This window comes from Chamaea fasciata, unplaced genomic scaffold (assembly GCF_029207755.1).
Source record: "Chamaea fasciata isolate MVZ Bird 193981 ecotype frontalis unplaced genomic scaffold, bChaFas1.0.hap1 SCAF_1, whole genome shotgun sequence".
Lineage (NCBI taxonomy): Eukaryota > Metazoa > Chordata > Aves > Passeriformes > Sylviidae > Chamaea > Chamaea fasciata.
The window spans coordinates 25,384,927-25,398,123 of record NW_027094086.1 but is presented as its reverse complement, the minus strand read 5'-3'; the positions used below and the strand labels follow the sequence as shown (position 1 = coordinate 25,398,123).

The 13,197-nt window shown below is 37.5% G+C and overlaps 1 protein-coding gene across 1 annotated transcript in view; it reads left to right on the top strand.

Moving 5' to 3' along the window:
• SLC26A7 (solute carrier family 26 member 7) overlaps positions 1 to 13,197 on the top strand; it is a 68,971-nt gene that overhangs the window by 10,042 nt on the left and 45,732 nt on the right. The window contains exons 3-4 of the mRNA XM_066178970.1: positions 5,410 to 5,520; positions 8,828 to 9,000. Of these exons, the coding sequence (XP_066035067.1) occupies positions 5,410 to 5,520; positions 8,828 to 9,000 (284 nt within the window). The remainder of the gene's footprint in view (positions 1 to 5,409; positions 5,521 to 8,827; positions 9,001 to 13,197) is intronic.

Genomic DNA, 13,197 nt, shown 5'->3' with positions numbered 1-13,197 from the left:
TGAGTAAATGTGTGACAATGTTTCACACATTACAACTTTCCAGTGGAGGAGTAAGGCACTTAGGCTGCTGTGCATGCAATATTTTATTTCTAATGTCTATAAAAATTCTTCCAAGTTACACATGTGTTAATATAGACTTGTCTAATGAACTGCTAGAAATGTAAATTCAGCTTCTGGATGACCTCTGGCTCCCTTGGGGCCTCCTGTCTAGGTGCACTCTGGTGTACGTACATTGTATGACCAGATGAACTGCGTGGATCCCTGTGCCTTGGGGTGCCTGAGCACCATGGACAGAGACTGAGAAACCCAGGAAATGTTGATTCTTGAAGGAAGAAATGACAGCACATATAATCTTCCAGATCAGAAAACCATTAATGTTCAGATCCTAGGCCATCGATTTGCCAAAATGGATTCCCTTTTCATGGATTTCAGGAAGTCCAGCTCACCTGAATTAAGGCCTGTAACCACTTATGACAGGTTTTTGTTTCTCCACAACATTGATGCTTCTGAAAAGATTATCTCATAGTTACCTGCTTTCCAGAAACTTCTGAAGGCTTCATACTCTGTTTATTCTTACTGAAACACAGAGAAATTTACCCATAATCCACTTTCAAAATGCTACTTTGATTCTGGAGGTGGCCAAATTCTTCAGGTATTATGGCTGACTAGTGGATAATAGATCATAGAACTCAATCAATAGATCATAGAACTGTGAAACAATTTATAAAATCTTTGTGGTGTTCAGATATTGTGTCAAATTTATCTTAAAAGGGTCTTAATGTTTCATCTCAGATTGCCTATTAAGACTGATGGCATTTTTTGAGGAGCTCTATTAAAAGAAAAGGAAACACTAGAAAATTTTTAATGTTCTGTTTTGTTCTATTATGTACAGACAGGTCAAGCTCTCTTGTGTAGTGAAATCATAAGGAGGTGATGCCATCCACTTGTTTCTCGTACCATGATGCTTGCATATTTTCCTTTAGAACATTAAGATACAAATGTCAGTATCTGGACACCTGTAAAGTGGTAGAATATCTCAAATCTACCTTTGACATGGTTGTCAGATAGTACATTGGGAGAGCTGCATTTCAGAATCTGTGAAATACTGTGAATTCAGGTACTATGGCTAACACAGCTGAGGTGCTTAACTCTCACCAGGCTGAAGGAGACAGTTGCATAGGAAGGAATTGCACTGAAGGATCCTTCTAAAAAGAGGGGGTTTGCGAAATCAACACTGTGTGGTCTCTGAAAGATTTATGGTTCATTTTTGAGGATCTGTCCTTCCATTTTGTCTCTACATTTTTCATTTGCCTCAGGCTTTAAATGACAGATAAACCAAGGAATGATTTTAAGCTCTTGGTACTTTGTCACTAAATAAGTAAGACAGAAGGTACAATCCACTTGTGTGTCCCCAACAAATGTGGCCATTAAGTAATAGAGGTCTTGCAAGCATGAGGTAAATGTGCATTGAGAGAACTGATGCTGAGCTTCCCAGTTTTTGGAGGTTAATATTATTTCCAAATGATCATTTTGGGTTAAGAGCTTTTACGAAGCCATTGCCAAAGAGCCCTCCAGAAGTGTAGGTTTGTGTAGGAAAACTATTATGAAATATGATATTAATTTTTTTTCCTGTGGTAGGAAAAAAAAGTCTTTTTTTCTTCAATAGAAGTTAGCTATCCTGGAGTTAGAAATTAAAGCCTGGGATATGAGTAATTGGTTGTCTGATTTGCTAGTTCTCCAAGAAACATTGATAGGAGACTGATTAAATATGTGTCCGTTCTACATTTTAGGACATCCTCAAAAAAACACCTGTCTTACTACATAATGGAGCTTTGTGAACAAATGGAGAAGCTGTATTTTTCTGAAGCATCAGAGAGTGCCCGCAACTGCAGATAGTATTTTTGAGTGGGATAGGATGAATTAGTGTCATTTAAGGTTCCACAAACCTGTGGTCTGACCATCTTAGTATAGTCACACTTAAGAGTAAAAGGTTACAATTACAGAAAGTTATTTGAATATACACTTTATCAGAAAAACTTTTAAAATATATAGCTTGTTACAGTAAATACTAAATGATACTAATGTTGATATTCCTCAAATTAATTATAGACTTAATAATTTTCCTACTTCTTAATTTAATTTCTGCTTTGCACCTAGTATTTCCAGAAGACATGATAGAGTTTTCCTTGGAACAGATGTATGTATCATGAGCAGATTTCCATATGCAGAAAACAGTTAACTAGTTGACTATACTCTGGTGATTCATAGCTCCTCCTATGGAAAATATATTTTTTTTTAGTGCTGTAGATTTGGCACTAATCTAATTAGCAGAAACTTCCAACTTAAACAGATCTTTCTCCTGTGGTAGGAGATGGCCTTGTTTCTCTTTGTATCAAGCCTGTTATTTTGGAGTTACTTGCATTTGACGCTGAGCAACAGTGTTGAACATCTCTTGCTTTTCAACATGGTGTGCCAGAGGATTGTTAAGCACCTGGTGCTAGTCACAGGTCTTGGTTTTCAGTGAAAGAGTGTCCTGCAATGTTATCTTATGATAAGGAGGTAGTTAAAACAAACAATATTAATGTACTGTATCTGAACTTACTGTTCAATATTTGTTTGCATTTCTTTTCATGGAATTTATATTATGAAAACTTTAATGTCACTGCCATGGGGGCTTTTCCATATTACCAGTGAAGATTATGTGAGATCCTTACTTTATAATCTATTTCTTTTAACTATTATTGTTCGGAATAATAAAAAAAAAGTTTCCTGTAATTTGACAGGAAAGTTGAGCAAACAGAATGCATTGCAGTGATGTTGAATATGAAAATTAACAAAACAAGCTGAAATATACTACTGATTATATCTTGAAAAGCATTTGAACCTTTAGAATATTTTATGTCTAATCAGAAAGCCTGAAGTCTTTACTGATTCTATTTTATTGTGCCTCTCTGTTCTTACACACTTCAGTAAGCGACACGCCTCAGTAATGGGAGTAAACACATAACAAACAGAGTCAGGACTCAAGTCAAAGGCTGGTAATTTTAGCTCTGTCCTGATTGCCACGACCACACCATGAAAAAAATGACACACTGCTTCTAGAAACTTAATACAAAAGAATGTGGAAGGTCTAGGCATGAAATGGAGAAAAACAAGGGCTGAATTTAAGTTCAGATTATCTGCCTGTAAACAAGTGATATTTATCAGCATCAGATCGTCTGTTTTTATAACCATAACCAAGATTAATAGACTCTTCCCAAAAAAACCTTCTAAAGTACATATCTGGCTCAGCATTTGGTACTGAAGCTCGAGTATTTCCCTTATGCTTGTCCACATAGACAGGTCACTTAATTTCAATTATGTTGTTATAATTAAAGTGAGACTGAGGTTATACTGATTTTTCTGAATACTTTACTTTTGGGACAGTAAAATAAATTAGCCCAGCATAATGCTTTATTGCAAGCCTGGAATATCTGTGTGAGTAGTATTCGACTAGTGAATTAATTCTAAATTTTTTGTTTCCGTTTAGTTTTGTTCATAGAATGGTTATAATGGAAGAGCTTTAAAAACCTTCTTCTTTTCTCTATTCCCCAACCTCCTCCGTGCCCTATTTTGTCTGGATAGGGTCATGCAGTTCTCTCCTGTGATGTTTTTATTCTCCTCAGGCACACCCCTTTGTGTTGCTCTTGGGTCAGAATCTTCTTTTACCTCTATTGATCATGTGAACATGGACATTGCACTACAATTTCAAAGAGCTTTCTTGTTTATGATAATGCTGTGCTAAGTGAAAAATGCAGAAGTGACTATCAGTCAATGCGCTAATTGCAAGGCTGAAGAGCAAACAAGTCCATTTCTGTTTAAAAGAAGTTTAAAACTACACACATTTTAAAATATCTCTTCTCCAAGTCATAATTGATAGTGCTACTTTGCTGAGCACAGTGTGGACGAAAATGATCCATGTAGGATTCATCTCAGCAAAATCTTCACCATGAGGTTTTTCTAAGAACAGATGAACTGCTTCACTGAGAACTTGACACTTCTGATCTTTTTTCATTTTCTTGCCTCCCCCCACCATGTGCACTTTGCAACAGACTCAAATGAGAACTTAAGAAGGAGATTTTGAATAAAAATGTGCAGAATTGCCTCTGAAAGCCCATAGACAAAGACACTCTTTGGCACTCTTCTTTTTATTGAAGACCCATAACACCACTATTTCAGGTAAAGAATGCTTTCTGGAGCAGTTAGGAAAGCTTGATGAGAACAATTAATCCTACAGATTTAGTTTTCTTTGAGAGTTTCAAATGTACCCAGAAGGCAACTCAGTTCCACAGATCTGAATCACCTTTGTCACAGACCACATGTGGTCATTCTCCCAGCACACACACATCTGCCCTAGGCTTGTGAACACACTCATGTTGAAGATGGACTTCAGAAAGGCATCTTGTGTGTGTTCCACAGGCCAGTCCTTTCTTCCAGACTGCATGATGAGGTATTCACCAAATTTACAGAGCACCTGTGCAAGGCAAGTTTTCCTACTCTTAGTTTCCAGTAGCAAGGGCTGTGAAATGGCAGTAGAGCCTGATGATCTTAAGCATGGTCTGGGGAGTCGCCTGCTGATGACTTGCAAGAAGCCAATGCAGTCTGACTTGCTATCTTAGGTATATCTCAAGTTGAAAAGCAACCAAATCTGCTGCTTTGCAGGAATGTCTCTGTTGAAAGATGAGTTCCTGTCCAAGACTTTCTAAGAAAAGGATGGATGCTGTCCTCTATAGCTAAGCAATGAAGGTAATTAGTAAGTGTATAAAGCTAAACCTGATCAAATTCCATTCATTCTCCATCTCAATGTGAAAGTCAAATACTTTCTGTTTCTGAACTGACAGCTTTACATGATGAAAGAAATGTTAATATCTAAAGGCTTAAAAACTCCAGGCACCTAAAGAGGATGAACTCTGGAATGCTTTTTTTGTTTAAGAAATTAGAAGAAAGCAGACTGAAGGGGCTCCATCCAAACCAAAATTACAAGTTTTGAAATATTTGTAAGAAGTAACTATCCCATTGCCTGGAGACCTGGCAGTCTCAAACCCATGTTTTTGAGGGTGGGGATGAAACAATGCTGCCTCCTCCTGTGAGGCCTGGCTATTAAAAGAGGCTTGGACCAACTGATGGAGACAACTTGGAAACGTGGTAGGATGTGTGGATTTTGATGATGAAATGAAAAACCTTCCACTGTTATTTCTGATCCTTATTGTATAATAGTTCACTTACACTTTAGGTTTTAATAAAGAAAGATGAGTTTTTTCCTGCTCTTAATAAAATTGTAGACATTTCCTCATAAAAATAAAAAATAACAAAGCAAACAGAACAGTTTTTTCTTCATACACTGAAGTAATTCTCTTTTGCTTTCTACAGGCCTGGCCTTTGCTGTTCTGTCTTCAGTCCATCCAGTTTTTGGTTTATATGGATCTTTCTTCCCTGTCATTATTTATGCCATATTTGGAATGGGACGTCATGTTGCAACAGGTAAGTGTCTGTTTGCTAAAGTAATTTTCAAAAGTAAGGAACCAGATACTGGAATTTATTCTTGTTTAAAGGTCAGTGGAAGGAAAATTATCTATGATTATACAGAAATAAGATGTTTTTGGGCTTCTCTTTACAACTATGCTTTGTCAGTTTAAGTATTTTAAAGAGCCTCATTAAGAAAATATTGGAGTTACTCCTGCCATTATATTTTAATATTGAACTGACACTTTCTTTGTAAGTGTAATTTAGTAAGAGCTTTTGTAGTTTAACTCTGCTTTAGAAATCTGCTTCGGGCTAAGCATTTAACAAAGCACTCTGCCAACAAGATGTATGTAAATGGAAACGAAAAAGGTTTGACTTCCTCTTAAACCGTAGAAAACACATATTACTTCTCACCTGTCTAAAACACAAATCCTGAATTTCTCAGGAAAATAAAAACAAAAACGACCTTCTGACCCTGTTACCTGCTCTTGTATTAAAGCTAGAGACTCTCCTGGTGAGGACTCTTGTCCTCTTGCAGAGTAGCTGGGTAGATAGTGAAAGGTGCTGCCTGGCTGCTCTGCTGGTAGTTATGAGTTACTTGTTTACCCTCAGCAGAGCCACAGCAAATAAGAACTGATTGGCTTTGTGCTCCTAATAGGTTGATGAATGGTCTGTTTCTGAGCCCACAGAAATCAAATTATAGAGGGCAGCTGGAAATCATACTCATTAGATTGAACCAAAAATTCTTTGCTGTGCAGAAGTGGGCACTTGATGGCCCCTGAAGTTTGCAAGAAGGATGAGATAGGCCCAGTAGCAGCACACAGTATGGCGCGGCAGAGGGAAGCAGCCCCTGTGGCTGTCAGAAGATTTAAGCGGGGAGGAGGTAGGGTTCCAAAAAAGGTGGAAATTTAGAATCTGGAAAATAAATTTTACTCTTTAATACAGACAGATTAAAACTTTAGCCTATATTAAATAGCTGTTTCAAAACTAAAACATTTAGAAGGGTATTGTCAGAAATTTGTTGGTGTAAGATTATTAGGAAGACAAGAATCCATCATATGTAGGAAAGTAGATAAATAAGCAGCTGGTTGACATAAATTTTAGTAATGAAAACAGGTGGTAAAATAGGTAAGTATGAGATGTTAAGTCTAAGGTTTTATCCTTGGGAGGGAATATTGTTCAGAGAATGACTTGCTGAGTTCCAGAGCTTCATGTCTGCAGATTTCTGCATGGTCCTTGGTGTGGAAACTCTTTCCATTCACAATTGTATTTCAAAATTTATTCTCAATTAAAAAAAGAAAAAGATAATAAAAGAGTTTTCTTGCACACATGGAATTTTTTAATTAACAAATTTGAGTGACATATATTGTTGATCTTTTCAGAAGGAAGGCCTCATGTACTTGTTCCCCCAGCCTCAGTTAGGGCATTGTGGTGTGTAGCTGAGTGTGTAGGAGCTATACTGCCTGCCTCAAATGCTCCATAATTCCTTATGGACCTTGGAGACAATCTCTTCACTTACCAGAATTTTCTGTAAGATCTGTGATGCTCTCCATGTGTACACAGCCTGTAAAAGTGTCCATTGTTAGTGAAGGCAGTCATGTTAATATGAAATGGAAAATCCATCAGTGGCCCTGTTCTGTGAACTTTTATTCACTTGAAATGCCTCTTCGTTGAAATAACTGGTCTACTTAAAAAATTTCTCACCTGAGCAACAAACACATACACCTTCTTCTTGACTTTTGTTAGCATAATTGATTTTGAACTATCCTCTGAGACAGTTTTATCTGCCATAAGTAATACATACAAGTCTTCAATTTAAGATAGAACTTCATGTAAGCTGTTTTCAAATTTAATTTTATGTCACAACCATAGAATGGCTAGGTTTGGAAGGAACCTTAAAGATGAAGATCTTTAGTTCCAGCCCCTCTACCATGGTCAGGGTCACCTTCCACTAGGTCAAGTTGCTCAGAGCCCCATCCAACCTGGCTTTGAACACTTCTAGGGTTGGGGCAAAAAAAGATATGTATAATCAGACCCTGTTGGAGAAGAGTTAATGTGACTTCTGTAAAGGAAAATCCTACCCCACTACCTTCTAGTCTACTGTATGAATGTCAACAAGTGCACGGAGAAGGGATATGCTTTAAATATAAGATATCAGAATGGTCAAACAGCTACTGATAAGGTTCCACACCAAAGGTTACTAAAGGAACTAAGTTGTCCTTGTGACAAAAGAAAAGTCCTTTTATTAATTATTAGCAGGTTGAAAGATATGAAGCAAAAGGCTGGACCTCATGGTCATTTTTCAGGGTGGTGGTGTTACCCCTGGTGGGTTCCTCAGGAATTCATGCTGTGAGCTTTACTCTGTGAAGGCCAAGACAAGGGCAGGACTGTGTTCACCAGGTCCTGCAGCAGTAGAAAAAAGGCAAGTTCAGAGAGAAATTGCTTTAAAAGACTTTTAAAGACAACAGTACAGCAGATGCTGAACTTCTGCAAGCTACTCTCGGAAGACGTTGCAGAAGGAGAAATTACAAGCAGGTTCAGACAAATCTTTGACAAATTTGTGAATGCTAGTCCACAAACAAAACCAAAAAAAGGCCAGCTAAGGAAGTACTGCTCTAACACAAGAGCTATGGATGCTGGCATTAAGGGCAATGGCTCACAGAAAATGGACAGGCTCTTGTACTTTTCCAGGGTAACACCTCCAGCTATCGCAGCTGGAGGCAGAGTAACGGGCAAGGTGGGCCATTGGTCTGACATAGCAAAATACTCTTATGCTCTAATAGCTTTGCACGTTTGTGTCTTTTAATGTTGAATTGTCATCCTCATTTATCTTTGTGTCATTAAATGTGCTTTACCTCTCTCAGCAAATAAATGTTTTTGTCATAATTTGCCTCCATTTATTCGAGTGCTAGGTATTATTTAATAGGCTAGGTACTATATATATAGTGTGAATTAATTGCCCTAGAAATTTGAATGGTGAACACTTGGGATTCTCAGACAAATAGCTGCTTGATCACATCCAGTGTGAGTTAAAAGCATTTCTGATAACTTGAAATCATTGTAAATTGTTGTATTTGAATCTCTTTTGTAAACCTGTCTTAACGAATGTGCTAAAAAAATTACATTTAATTTGCTTGTATAAATAGTATTTTATGGGAAGAAATGTGTGTTACATAGAAGAATTACCTTAAAATTGTTCTTATGATGACAGAAATGTACAAAATGGCACTTTTACTCATAATGGCTGTTTTGTAAAAGAAACCATGAGTGATGAGTACAGACAGGTATACAATTATTGATGATTAATGTGTGGCTTTTTCTACAGGAACTTTTGCTTTAACTTCCTTAATATCTGCCAATGCAGTTGAGCGTCTTGTTCCTTCAGTCAGAACTAATTTCACTGCAAACAATAATTCAGGAATTTTGGGTTTGTCAGAATTTGAAATGCAGAGGATTGGAGTTGCAGCAGCAGTTTCATTTCTAGGAGGAATCATTCAGGTTGGTGGTGATCACATTTTCTGTATGCTACTGATGTACTGCCTTTGTGACAGCTATGACGTCTGTAATACTTTTTATACTTCTCTGAGAAAAACTAATGAAAACATCTGCTTCAATGGTCGTAAATGATGAAACTAATGTGCTTTAAGAATTTACTACTCTTTGTTGAGATGTAGTAATTATCTGTATACATGCTCCCAGTGTTTTACAATATGAAGCAAAACCACATTCTGTCAGCTCTACTATAACACACACTTGCAGGTGGTGTCCCCTTTCCTTCTCCTTCAGAAAAAAACATGAATAAGCTCCTGGTAAGCACTGACATATTCCTGAGGCTTTCTGTTGCCCTTGGCTTGAAAAGCAATATGATTCAATATCCAATAATTAAAAACAGTAGGGAAAACTTTAAATTCTCTTTAGAGTTCACACACCCATCTTTAAAGTGAAATAGTAAAACAGATGTCTTCAAATGATTCTCTAGAGTTTATTTTTTATCAGAGGTCTTTTAAATTTCTTCTTTTTATTTTTTTATTCTGGGTAAAAGGGCCAAGTTTCTTTATCCATTGCCAGTTGCTTAGGTCTTCAATGAAGGCTTCCCTCTTTCCTTGTAAATATTAAAATAGAAGTAATGTTCCAACATGTGACTTTGCAACACCTCCTAGGTACCAGGGCTTCTGAAAGAAACCCAGACCCCTTCACCTGGTGCTTTGGATCCCTCTCCCGTGCAGAGGATGAACAAAGGAACCCAGAATGGGATTTTCAGTAGCCTACATGCTTGGCAGTAACTGGGGCATGTACTTATATTAGTCAGTAGGAAATATCAAGACTCATTGTTATTTCTGCTGCATTTTTATAATTCTTTTATTGGTTTATGATGAGGATTCCTTTATTGGATTATGACTTGGGGTCAGAGCATGAGGGACAGGTTACAGACAACACAGAAAGCAGAGCTGATACAGATTGTACCTGGCTGTGCCTGCACCGGCTGTCCCAGCACAGGCTGTCCCAATGTACCAGCATGTGCAGCACAGCACTGCATCTTTTGCAGGGTGCTTGCAAGAGCAGAGCATGAATGGAGCCCTTTCTGCAGGAATCCTGTGCTCACAGCTTGGAAATCTCCTACATCATTCCCAGAGAGGCCAAAATGCCTCACATGGGAAGCTGGTGTCTGCATTCATTTGATGTAACTTCAAAATCCAATGCAGAAATTATTTTTGCTTGGTGGCTGCAGAGCCCCATTAGATGTGTAATTTCTCTAAGCCTCTTACTTTTTCATCCTGAAAAGTTGTGCTTTTTCATATGCCTTCAACTGCATCAGCTGATTTATCTCAGCCTATGTCCTATTTAATCCTGACTGGAATGTGAAGAACTGGTAAATCCTCTCTGCATCTTCAGAGAAAGTCTGGCAGGGAAGTGTCCCATGTGTGTGGACTCCTCTCCCAGGTCAATAATGCCGCTTGCATTAAAATCATACTAACACAGCCGGTGCTTTTCATGCTGCCACTAGTCCTTTATGTGAGTTTAATTGTTGGAGACCAGAGTGAAATACTTATTTCCTAAGGAAGTGCCTTGAAGCTGTGATACCCAGGTGAAAGTCTGGATTAAAATTTGCCACCTTCCCAGGTGCTGTTAAGTGCGGGAATCTCTGCTTCACATCATGATTCCAGTCTCCCAACTAACAGTTGCTGCAAACCCCAGATAAGGTGACAGGTCACATCCTACTCTCAATGGAGAGCTAAATCAGTCACCACCTTCTATTTATCAGATTAGATTAGACATTAACCACCAGCCTGGAGTTAATGTATGTTCTGGGACAAGAAGAATTGTGTGAGGCATTTTGAGGCAACAGCTATTCATTGAAGATGTCCAAGAAACACAAAAAGAAGTTATATCTTCTGTGTAGTTGGTATTTGGGATGGTACTGCTCTGGGAAGGGAGCAGACCTGGGTTGTGTTATCAACTATAAGACTTTAATTTTTCTGAAAAACAGTTAAAATGCAGTATTCTAATTCACCACTAATTGCACAAAAGCAACAGATGCTATGGTTAATTGATACCTTGAGCAGCCTCCAGACAAAAGATGAAAAGTCCTTGCCAAAACAGCTGTTTCCTTCTTGGGAAGAGTAGTTAAAGAGCTGAACACCCTTGGCCTAAAAAGCAATTTGATGCTATTTTTCCAGTAGTCTGGCTAAGTACTCTAATCAGCAAATAATGTTAAAATAAAAGGGAAAACATACAAAATAGTGAGTAATGGAGGGAAGGCCAGGGGAGGGGGAGATGTTTTTGAGATGAACTGCTGTTGGCTAGTTTGTGTTTAGTGCAGACCACAACTGTGCATTTGTGTGTGAGGTAGACTCTGAGAAGGCTCAGTGAATTTCAGTGCCATCTAGACATGAAATAAATTAGAACTGTTTTCTTATCATAAAACAAGGAGAGGCAGAGCTTTTCACAATTGAAATTTGGAGCTTAGCTGCTCAAGTTTTTCTCAAAGTAACACCTTTCAGAGTCCTAAACTACCTCTGAAATCTAATGTTTGAAGAAGTGTTCAAAAAAAAGATATTTAGTTATCTTAAGAGGCATTCTGATGAAGATAAAATAGTATTAAAATAGAAAATAAGTAAACATAAAATAAAAACTGTAATTACCAAAACCATTTAATATAATGCATTAACTATTTCATTTTTAAAAGCAGAATGGAAGGCATAATGAAGATTTATTTTTATGTTTGTGTCGCTGCTACTCTATAAAGATAAACAGGACATGGAAAACAAATCAAATTAATAGAATTCTTCCCTGATATTAAATACCTCAGAGGTATTGATGAGGGGAGAAAATGATGGAACATAGCAGACACCTATGGAGCAATTTTGTAATTAAAACTGGATGCTGCCTTTATAACATTAAAAAAATCCTCAAAAGAGCTTTTGGGTATGATTTTTTTTCCCAATTAATATATTAAATGTGCAAGACTGCTTGCATAAATATATGTGTCTCTAAAATAATCCCAGCATACTAAACTGAAATTCAAGATTAAGATTTGCTGAATAAATAGAGTAAAGCTTCTTGCAGATGAAACAGAGAAAAAAATTATGCCCTAGGAAAAAAACCTTAATTCTCCTAAGACCACAGTGGTGTAGACTTCAGTTGGGCTATTCTTCCATAAAGGAGAAATAGCTGCTTATTATATTCCAGTCTTGTAACATTTTTATTTGTATGTTTTTCATCTACTGTATTTTAAAAACTAACATGTAATTAGTTGCTGATATACAGTGTTGGAAATAAAAATGTTTCTGGTTTTCAGGAGAACAAATTTACACAGTCTATTACCAATTTGCTTAATAACAAATGAGCACATTTGAATAAGAAGGGTGTTTCTGTAAGGCAATATTCTTGTCCAAATCTTTATTACCCTGTGGGAAAAATGCTGCAGCACTAGTTTCTTACACATAGCTCTGCATGAGGTAAAAACATGAGTCTATTATACAGTGATAATCATGAGAAAAGTTCATTTTTCTTTTACAATGGAAATACCTTATTGCAGGCTCATATTCTGTATTTTGAGAACTACAAGTTGGCTGGGTGGGAGTTCTGGTTCCCACAATTATGGTAGAGCATTCTATGTGTTAGTTATAGAAAGTTCACAAAAAAGACTCTTTCAGGTCCTGGAATGAGGATTCTGCACACCATCAGAAGCTTCCAGACACTCTCAAGACACCCAGAACGAACATAAGAGCTGCAGTTCAGAAGACTAAAAGCTAGTGGTCTACAAGTTAGATGTCTATTAAAACAGGCCATGGAGAGTTTTAAATTGGCAACTCAGCCAACTTGAACTGTGTCTGGCTGCTGTCTCCAGAGGGTCCATAGATATCTTCATTTTTGCAACCTTAGCTTTTGAGATAATCGATAAAATGTACTAAATGAGAGGCTCACAGTCTGTACTGTTTCCCTCCAAGAGATGCACCCCATTTCTGCCTCATCTACCCAGCCCATGCAGCAAATTATCAGAAAGGGCACCACCACTTTGTCTGCTGTAACAGTGAAAAATCCCTTCCAGTACAGTAGAGTTTTGAGGGGTTTAAAATTCATTTTCTGAAGCTGAATCTCTGCAGCAGGTAACATGAGTCTATCAATTTCTGTGGACAGAAAGCTTGACATTAGTGATTTCCAGAGAGCTGTTAAATGATAAAAATTTTTACT